Raw genomic sequence first — 9,674 nt, forward strand, 5'->3', positions numbered from 1 at the left:
TTGTTACTTTGTAAAGTGGTTTGAGCGATGGCTCTTCTGGGTTTCTGAAGATCTTGCAAAGTTCATCTTTGACTGTTCTTTTTCAGTCCAGATCTTTATCATTTTCAGAGAAATGTTTTGTTTTTTGTTGTTTGTTTGTTAATGCATTTAACGGTGATATATGAATCGTTTAGGCAAATAAAAGGCTCAAAGAATGAACCAAGACTACTTAGTGAAGAGCTCATTTTGTATTGTGCCTTTAGGTGCTGACTGTCTGGCAGTCTATCAAAGACCGATGACTTGTTTTCATTTGTCTAGTTGCATCTACACACATCACAAATAAAGCTAAGTCAGACAAGATGTAAAATTAGATATTTTTTTTAAAACAAAGTGGTTTCCAAAAGGCTATTAGCAGAAGATCTGGGCAAAAGTGTGTTTGCCAAAACTGTACAAGTGGAGGACAGAATAGGTTAACAACAACCTGAACGGTTTAGCAGGTTTTCTGGAGAGAGGAATGATGAATCCTCCCTGTAGCTGAGACCACAACATCTCTGAAGGAATGCAGGATCACCACCAGAAAATGGAACAAAATGCAGCTTAAAGAAATGCTTTATATTTCTTGCGAGCAGTCTGGAAAACGAGCCTGAAGGTCATTTGCAGAGATAATGTGGTTTTCTTAGAGGGTTCAGACTGTAGGAGGAATGAAGCGGCTCAAACCATTTATTGACTTTCAAGCTTGTTTGATAAATGTTTGATAAATCTCTGCACCGGTTTTCCATTTTCCCTGCAACATATAAGGAAATGAAAATTGTCTCAGCAGTCGTATGGAAAAATAAACTACAGAGATCAAAATGGCTATTTGTACCTGAAGGTGACCAGGTACAAATAATAATAATTTGAATAATTTGGCGCCTTCGCCCCTAAAAATGTTTGTCCAACTCTGCTCTGAATGGACAAGGAGGACCACTCAGTCCATAAGCCATAATGACTGCTGGCTGTCTAAACTGTGTGTGTGTGTTTTAATGTTTTGAGATTAGTAAATTGATTGTATACAAGTGTGGCTGTAGATTGTTGATTACCTTTTTAATTGTTTGACTACGCCTACCCAAAGACTGCAGATGGAGACTAGCTAAGGCTAAATCTGGTGTCAGGCATCTTTTGATAATGTTTTTATACATGGTCCCTGGCAAATAAATTAAACTAAACCCTGAGCTTGTTTAAATGTGGTACTAAAATGTGTTTCCTATTGTGTTTTAAATTGACCCCTTGTTATCAGATTTCACTTTCCTGTTTTGTGTGTGAACAAATTACATAGTTAATATCACAAGAGGTCAGTTGAGACACAAATCAGCGACTGGAAGAATATTATACAACCAGATTTTGGCACATTTCTTTTTTTCCCCCTTGAATTACATTTATTATAGTATTTTCAAAACACTTAAATAACAAACTAAAGCTTTTAGACTTCATCTATCGCATTCTGAATCAGGCTGTAAGTAAAAACGTAACTTTAGAGGCTATGGGATGTGCACACCTTTTACAGTATTTTCAACAACACTTCTGTTTGGCCTCTCCCTGAGCCGTCACCTTATCGTGGTGGAGGGGTTTGTGCGTCCCGAAGATCCTAGCAGCTATGTTGTCAGGGGCTTTATGCCCCTGGTAGGGTTACCCATGGCAAACAGGTGTCTAGGGGAGGGACCAGACCAAGCACGGCTCATAGACCCCTATGACGATGACAAACCTGGGCATAAATGTTCCCTTGCCCGGACGCGGGTTACCGGGACCCCCCTCTGGAGCCAGGCCTGGAGGCGGGGTACGAGAGCGAGCGTCTGGTGGCCGGGCCTTCGCCCCTGGGGCCCGGTCGGGCTCAGCCCGAAAGGGTTACATGGGCCCCACCTCCCGTGGGCTCACCATCTGCGGGAGGAGCCGTAGGGGTCGGGTGCAATGTGAGCTGGGCGGCAGCAAGGGGCGGGGACCCTGGCGGTCCGATCCCCGGCTGCAGAAGCTGGCTCTAGGGACGTGGAACGTCACCTCTCTGGTGGGGAAAGAGCCTGAGCTTGTGCGCGAGGTTGAGCGGTTCCGACTAGATATAGTTGGACTCACCTCGACGCATGGCTTGGGCTCTGGAACCAGTACCCTCGAGAGGGGCTGGACCTTCTTCCACTCTGGAGTTGCTCATGGTGAGAGGCGCCGAGCAGGTGTGGGCATTCTCATCAGCCCCCAGCTTGGTGCCTGCACGTTGGGGTTTTCCCCGGTGGATGAAAGGGTAGTTTCCCTCCGCCTCCGGGTGGGGGGACGGGTCCTGACTGTTGTCTGTGCTTATGCGCCGAACAGCAGTTCAGAGTACCCACCCTTTCTGGAGTCCTTGGAGGGAGTGCTGGAGGGTGCTCCTTCTGGGGACTCCATTGTTCTGCTGGGGGACTTCAATGCTCACGTGGGCAATGACAGTGAGACCTGGAGGGGAGTGATTGGGAGGCATGGTCCCCCCCCTCTGAACCCAAATGGTGTTTTGTTATTGGACTTCTGTGCTTGTCATGGATTGTCTATAACGAACACCATGTTCCAGCATAAGAGTGTCCATATGTACACCTGGCATCAGGATTCCCTGGGCCGCAGTTCAATGATCGACTTTGTAGTCGTATCGTCGGACCTGCGGCCACATGCCTTGGACACTCGGGTGAAGAGGGGGGCGGAGCTGTCAACTGATCACCACCTGGTGGTGAGTTGGCTCAGATGGTGGGGGAGGAAGCCGGTCAGAGCTGGCAGGCCCAAACGTGTTGTGAGGGTCTGCTGGGAACGTCTGGCTGAGTCCCCTGTCAGAGCGAGCTTCAACTTCCACCTTCAGCAGAGCTTCAACCATGTCCCGGGTGAGGCGGGGGACATTGAGTCCGAATGGGCTGTGTTCCGTGCCTCTATTGCTGAGGCGGCCAGCCGGAGCTGTGGCTGCAAGGTCATTGGTGCCTGTCGTGGCGGTAATCCCAGGACTCGTTGGTGGACACCAGCAGTGAGGGATGCTGTCAAGCTGAAGAAGGAGTCCTATCGGGCCTTCTTGGCCTGTGGGACTCTGGAGGCAGCTGATGGGTACCGACGGGCTAAGCGGCATGCGGCTTCGGCCGTTGCCGAGGCAAAAACTCGGGCATGGGAGGAGTTCGGCGAGGCCATGGAGAAAGACTTCCGGACGGCTTCGAGGAGATTCTGGTCCACCATCCGGCGGCTCAGGGGGGGGAAGCAGTGCTCCATCAATACTGTGTACAGTGGAGATGGAGAGCTGCTGACCTCAACTCGGGACGTTGTGGGTCGGTGGAGGGAATACTTCGAAGACCTCCTCAATCCTACCAACACGGCTTCCCATGAGGGAGCAGAGCTGGTGGACTCAGGGGTGGACTCTCCTGTCTCTGGGGCTGAAGTCGCTGAGGTGGTCAAAAAGCTCCTTGGCGGCAAGGCCCCAGGGGTGGATGAGATCCGCCCGGAGTTCCTTAAGGCTCTGGATGCTATGGGGCTGTCCTGGCTGACACGCCTCTGCAGCATCGCGTGGACATCGGGGGCAGTACCGCTGGATTGGCAGACTGGGGTGGTGGTCCCCCTTTTTAAGAAGGGGGACCGGAGGGTGTGTTCCAATTACAGGGGAATCACACTCCTCAGCCTCCCTGGTAAGGTCTATTCAGGGGTCCTGGAGAGGAGGGTCCGCCGGATAGTCGAATCCCGGATTGAGGAGGAGCAGTGTGGTTTTCGTCCTGGTCGCGGAACAGTGGACCAGCTCTATACCCTCTCTGGGGTCCTGGAGGGGGCATGGGAGTTTGCCCAACCAGTCTACATGTGCTTTGTGGACCTGGAGAAGGCATTCGACCGTGTCCCCCGGGGGCTCCTGTGGGGGGTACTCCGGGAGTATGGGGTACCGGACCCCCTTGTACGAGCTGTCCGGTCCCTGTACGACAGGTGTCAGAGCTTGGTCCGCATTGCCGGTAGTAAGTCGGATTCGTTTCCGGTGAGGGTTGGACTCCGCCAAGGCTGCCCTTTATCACCGATTCTGTTCATAACTTATATGGACAGAATTTCTAGGCGCAGCCGAGGGGTTGAGGGGATCCGACTTGGTGGCCTCAGGATTGGGTCCCTGCTTTTTGCGGATGACGTGGTCCTGTTGGCTTCATCTGGTCGTGATCTCCAGCTCTCGCTTGAGCGATTCGCGGCCGAGTGTGAAGCGGCTGGAATGAGAATCAGCACCTCCAAATCTGAGACCATGGTCCTCAGCCGGAATATACAGGCGGCTGAAATGAGTTTCCTCCGCAGGGTGGCCGGGCTCTCCCTTAGAGATAGGGTGAGGAGCTCAGTCATCTGGGAGGGGCTCAGAGTAGAGCCGCTGCTCCTCCGCATCGAGAGGAACCAGTTGAGGTGGCTCGGGCATCTGGTCAGGATGCCTCCTGGACGCCTCCCTGGTGAGGTGTTCCAGGCACGTCCCTCGAGGAGGAGACCCCGGGGAAGACCCAGGACACGCTGGAGGGATTACATCTCTCGGCTGGCCTGGGAACGCCTCGGGATCCCCCCCCGCAGAGTTGGCAAATGTGGCTGGGGAGAGGGAAGTCTGGGCTTCCCTGCTTAGGCTGCTGCCCCCGCGACCCGACCCCGGATAAGCGGCAGAAGATGGATGGATGGATGGACTTCTGTTTGGCTGCAAAATGCTCAAAGCTGCTTTACTGATCCAGAAGTGAAAATAAAAGGATATGTAAATATGTTTGTTATGAGAGACACATGTTAAAAATATGTGAAAGTGGTTACTGCCTCAAGAAGAAAACAACATAGAAAAAAAGTAGTTTTGAACAGACTATAAAGCATCTTGGAAATTTCCAAAGTATGAGGAAGGAACTTTAGTCTTTTTATTCAATGCAATCTACTATAATAAATCCCACGTACTGTCAAAGAGATTTTTTTTTTAACCTAAAAAGAGAGCTCTTTTTTTTCTAGCACTGCAGCGATTTAACGCGCCTGTTGGCATAATTTGGGGATGTATAATTGATTTTACATGGGCTGTTGTGGTAGATAAAAGGCTCATGGAGTTGCAGCTTTTTCCATTTTCTTCTACAATTTGGGGCAAATCCCAGTTCTTCTCCTTTGGCAGGTAGAACAGGAGCTACTTGTCCTTTTTGGGAACAAGTTGTAGTGATAAAAACAGCCCTCAACCATCAATCCAAGGGCTAAATGATGATCTCCTAGACTTAATGGTTATATAAAAAGAGGCTATAGCCCTTTAGAACAGAGATAAGAGCCAATTGGATATTTTATTGTGCCTTAGTCATCACCTTGTAAGCATTTACAAAACTATAGTTAAGACCAATAATTATGCAAGTATAAACACTGTTCCTTTAAGTGAAATGCCACCTGATCATGGTTAAACTACATTATTTTCAACTCCCTTCCTCCCCATTTTCTGCTGCGGCTTCCTGTTGTTCCGCAGACATTCCCGTCTTAAAGGAGGGAGTGAAAAGCAGGAACGTCGTGAACAGCTGAAGTGTTCTGTTCCTGGGAAATTCCTGTTCCTTCTCTCTTAGCCACACCCTCTGAAAACTTCCTGATTTAGATGACGGAGCAGTTATCCTCTTTCCACACACGCACACAAAAATTCCCAAAGCCTCTTATCTTCATTTTACACACACAGAGATATATAAATAAATATTTGGCAGGAGGAACGGCCGCACTCAGAGCTCAATTGACCGCCAGTTCCTCATTCATAAGAATACAGCCGTCAAGCTATTGGTTTCTAGTTTCTTTTAAATGAATGTGAAAATGAAAATTGTGGGTCAGAACCACCATATTCTGGTAGAAGCTTTTATATGGACAGATTTACTGACAGCAGGAAATAAACACACGGTTAATTTCCTTGTAATATCGTCAGCCGCTGCTGTTTACATGCTTAGTTCTGTTACATTAATAAGAATATCAAGTTCATGTCCACACATGAGTTCAGTGTTTAATTATAGTTATATTCTCTTCATATTATCCAAATATATTCACACAGGAGGTTTAGCTATTAAATATGAGTGTTTTAATTTAACTGGAGTGCGCTGAAACTGTTTGCTGTCTTGACATATACAACCTGCTCAACTGTACACATTCACAGCTTCCATAAAAAATACATCTTTGTATACACAGCATTTACAGTATCGTACAACAGAGCTGTTGCAGGTCCATCCGTATGGAAGGATGATTTTCCTTTATGACCACCATTTGCAGTGTCCACAGAATACAAAGGATCCCCTTAGACAGCGATTCTGTCACAATGTCACACATGGTTGCATGTTTTCTCTCCTGCAGCCGTCAGTGTCCGATTAGTCTTTGCAGCTGCCACCATGTTTTGCTTCAGTAGCACTTGGGCCCTCCTCCGCATCAGCCACGCCGTCATCCTCCTGGCACGACAGCGTAGGAATCATTCACGCGCTGAGCTGTTTCTCCATCGTTGGCATCATCCTGGCTCTCGTCTCTGTAACCGCCGCGCTCGTTTCCTGCTAATGTCCGTTCCATTGAATGTCGTCGTAACTCACCTGCAGACACGGATGAGATGCAAAAAAGACTGATTACACAATTAGTTTTTTTTTTTGTTTTGTTTTGTTTAATTTATGCCAAGCTAGCTGTGATTTTAACACACCTCTTCATCAGACTGCTCGTTCTCCTCTTCCTCGCTGCTGTCCCAGTCGCTGTCAGGGAGCTCCCTCAGCTCAGGGCGGGTCAGCGGGTACAGTTCGTTTCTGATGTCCAAGTTGTCTAAACCGTAGGTGAGGTGATAGGGGGTGTGTCCTCCCGAGGTGAGGAGGTTGGGGTCTGCTCCTTTTGTTAGCAGCAGTTTCACCAAGGAGAGGTTCTGCTTGTCAACAGCGAGATGCAGCGAACTGCGGCCGTTGTGCTGCTCCTACGCGACACATTTAAAAACAAAGTCCTCATTAGCACAAGGAATCAGCGTGTAGGCATTCTGCGTACTGATCCAGATACTGTATAAGTATATAAAGGACGGATGTTGTTATTTACCTTTGAATTAATGTCAGCTCCGAGATCCACCAATCTTTCCACCAGCGAGAGAAAACCATGAACTGAAGCCAGGTGGAGACAGTTTTGACCTAAACAAAACATAATAAAAGCCTTAAAACTGACAGCAGAGCCAGTAAAGAAAATTTCTTAACAAATCCCATCATTATACCTCTATGTTAGTAGAGATTTTTGAAAAAAGTTAATATCAGATTAAATGCCATTTATTCCCCTCCACCAAACATTACCACATTTACACTTAAAAATCATTGTGCATAAGAACTAAACTAGATCCAGCTGATTATCCTATCACGAAATGAAGCATAATAAATGGGTTTTAACCAGAACTCAATCCAGAAATCCCCTATCTTACATCGCTTCCTTCCTCTCACACAGTATTCTAAAATATACAGGTGAATTTACACTTGGACCACATTTCCTCTTTTTAAACAGCTGTTGAGACTAGCTGCTAACAGCAGTAACATGTCACAACATAACGTTTAAACAATGTAGAATCATTTACATTTTTGTTTTCTAAAATGTAAAACAGCAATAAAACCCAGGTTGTGATCTCACCATTATAGTTGCAAGCTGCCATCATTGACTGTAGATGTTCCTGCCGGGAAGTCTGAGTGATGACGCTGAAACAATGCAGGTTACCATGGCGACAGGCAATGTGAAGCGGCGTGTCCCCGTTGATGTCCACCAGCGTGGGGTCGCAGCCAGACACAAGGAGACCGTGACACACATCTGGCTGGTTTGTTATTACTGCTAAATGGATGGAAGTCTGGAGAGGAGAAGAAGAAATGTTTTCACACATCTTCATGTAGTGCAAATCTTTTACATTACTTCACCAGGGGGCAAGATTTAATAAAGATTGTTCCCTTGTATATATATATTTTTTTGCGTCACGTGTGATCTCCTAATTTTGTTTGCTTTCTGGTTTTATATTCATGCTTGAGTTATAATCTAATTACTGTTCGAAATAAACAATAAACCATTTCATATGAGTGATATGAAGCAGCTGCACAGAGGGGTTTGTTATATACCTGTCTCAGGTCATTCTGTGCGTTGAGGAAGTCTGAGTTCTTCGACAGCTCTATCATTCTTTTTATGTGCTCTTTGGCTTCATGGATGATGGCAAGGTGAAGAAGTCTGTAGAAATACAAGAGAGAAGAAATCTGTTAAAATATGCACACACAACATCAGCAAAAAACAATATATTTCCTATGGAACCTACGAATAAAAAGCGAATGTGTTATCTCTGCTGTTTCTGCATAAACTCTGCAAGGAAATACTGAAATTCAGGATTAAACTTGTTAATTATCTAACTCCACATCCCTTGCTATCAAAATTCACAAGCTGAGGGGTCATTCCTGAGTAATATCACAGGAAATTCATGTTGATAAAACGACCACTGACACGATAATGACGCAGATTTCCCAGCTGTGGTTTTGACTTTTAAACACGTGTAACCTTGATTTGATCAGTGAAAGTTGGTTTCATGCTCCGCTGATTTTTACGAGACATTTCCGCTCCAAACTCTATTTATTCATCAACTCGCATTATTCAGCTGGCTGAGTGGAAAAAGTTCGTGCGCGAGCTTGAGGAAAATTGCAATGCTGCAGGGAATGGGGACTATATTTCTCGGCGGAGGGATTACGTTGTTAACAAAAAAGTACACTTGTGTAATTTATTTTATCTTGGGTTTTATTGCGCATGTGATGCACCTGTAACTTAATATCAGACAACGTGGTTTTGACTAACATGATGATAATTTGGGGTATTTTCCTCGTTTTTCCCCAGTCTTCTCGCTTCAAGGGTACGCGCGTCGGTCGGATTCCTTGGCGGCGCGCCCGGGACTTTCCCACTCTGACCCACGGCCATAATAGATTCCCTCTTGATAATAGCCTTTTGTTTACGTCCACCAGTGGAGCCTCTGACTTCAAATAACCCCAGTCTAAAACATTATTAAAACTGCAGCTGGGTACTTTTTATTAGCTTAAAATGGAGCCCGGTCTAGAATCAGCGAGGTACGGGCCTGTGCGTCGTAAAGACAACCGGGAGGAAGACGCTCAAACTGGGAAGAAAGGCATCAAATTACACCCCAAAAACACAAATAACCCACTGCATAATCCCGAAACTTTATCCACGGTCAAACTTACGTGTCTCCCTCGTCTGTGATCTGTGTTTGCCATTCCTGTCGCTGCTCTTTGACCACGGCCCGCGGTTGTTTGTGCTCACATTCCAGCTGGAGCCGATGGATCTCGGCCGCCACGGCCTGGTACTCCTCTTCTTGCAGGGACTCCACGCCGCTGTCGAGCCTGTCTTCCGTCGACTGAGCCGCCTTCCCTTCTTTTGAGTCCCGACTGTAATCCATTTGGTTTAATAGACTGGTCCTGTGGAGGTCCATGTTATAGTCCTGGGTGTTGTTGTGGAGGTTTGCTTGGTAGTATTGTGGTGAAATAGAGCTGCAGCAGTCTGGTAATGCCCTCTGAGTCGCTGCTGAGAGGTGGAGCCAACAGCTAGGTGGGGGATTTCCAGAAAACTGTCACCTAGAATAACACAGCATGCAGATTGCTGGCTCCACAAGGGGATTTCTGTTGAGACATACACATTGAGAGAGAAAATTTTTATTTTTTATTTTTATTTTTTTATTTTTTATTTTTTAACAAATGAAGCAG

The 9,674-nt window shown here is 46.7% G+C and overlaps 1 protein-coding gene across 1 annotated transcript; it reads right to left on the minus strand.

Moving 5' to 3' along the window:
- Nucleotides 1-5,407: 5,407 nt before the first annotated feature.
- On the minus strand, nt 5,408-9,474 carry nfkbiab (nuclear factor of kappa light polypeptide gene enhancer in B-cells inhibitor, alpha b). The gene is made up of 6 exons (XM_079262298.1): nt 9,156-9,474; nt 8,040-8,145; nt 7,567-7,777; nt 6,994-7,082; nt 6,617-6,877; nt 5,408-6,512 (listed from the first exon to the last, which is right to left on the minus strand). Exons 1-6 carry the CDS (start codon nt 9,401-9,403, stop codon nt 6,477-6,479), a joined length of 951 nt encoding a protein of 316 aa, XP_079118424.1. The 5' UTR covers nt 9,404-9,474; the 3' UTR covers nt 5,408-6,476.
- Between the last annotated feature and the right edge of the window lie 200 nt (nt 9,475-9,674).

The sequence above is a fragment of the Telmatherina bonti genome (assembly GCF_933228915.1).
Source record: "Telmatherina bonti genome assembly, chromosome: 22".
Lineage (NCBI taxonomy): Eukaryota > Metazoa > Chordata > Actinopteri > Atheriniformes > Telmatherinidae > Telmatherina > Telmatherina bonti.

Excerpts from the sequence above, each read along its gene's own strand:
- nfkbiab (XM_079262298.1), bottom strand. The coding sequence starts at position 9,403 with ATGGACCTCCACAGGACCAGTCTATTAAACCAAATGGATTACAGTCGG. Across the intron at positions 7,778-8,039 it reads CACAGAATGACCTGAGACAG|ACTTCCATCCATTTAGCAGT; the intron begins GTATATAACAAA and ends TCTCCTCTCCAG. Across the intron at positions 7,083-7,566 it reads GGCAGCTTGCAACTATAATG|GTCAAAACTGTCTCCACCTG; the intron begins GTGAGATCACAA and ends TGTTTTGTTTAG.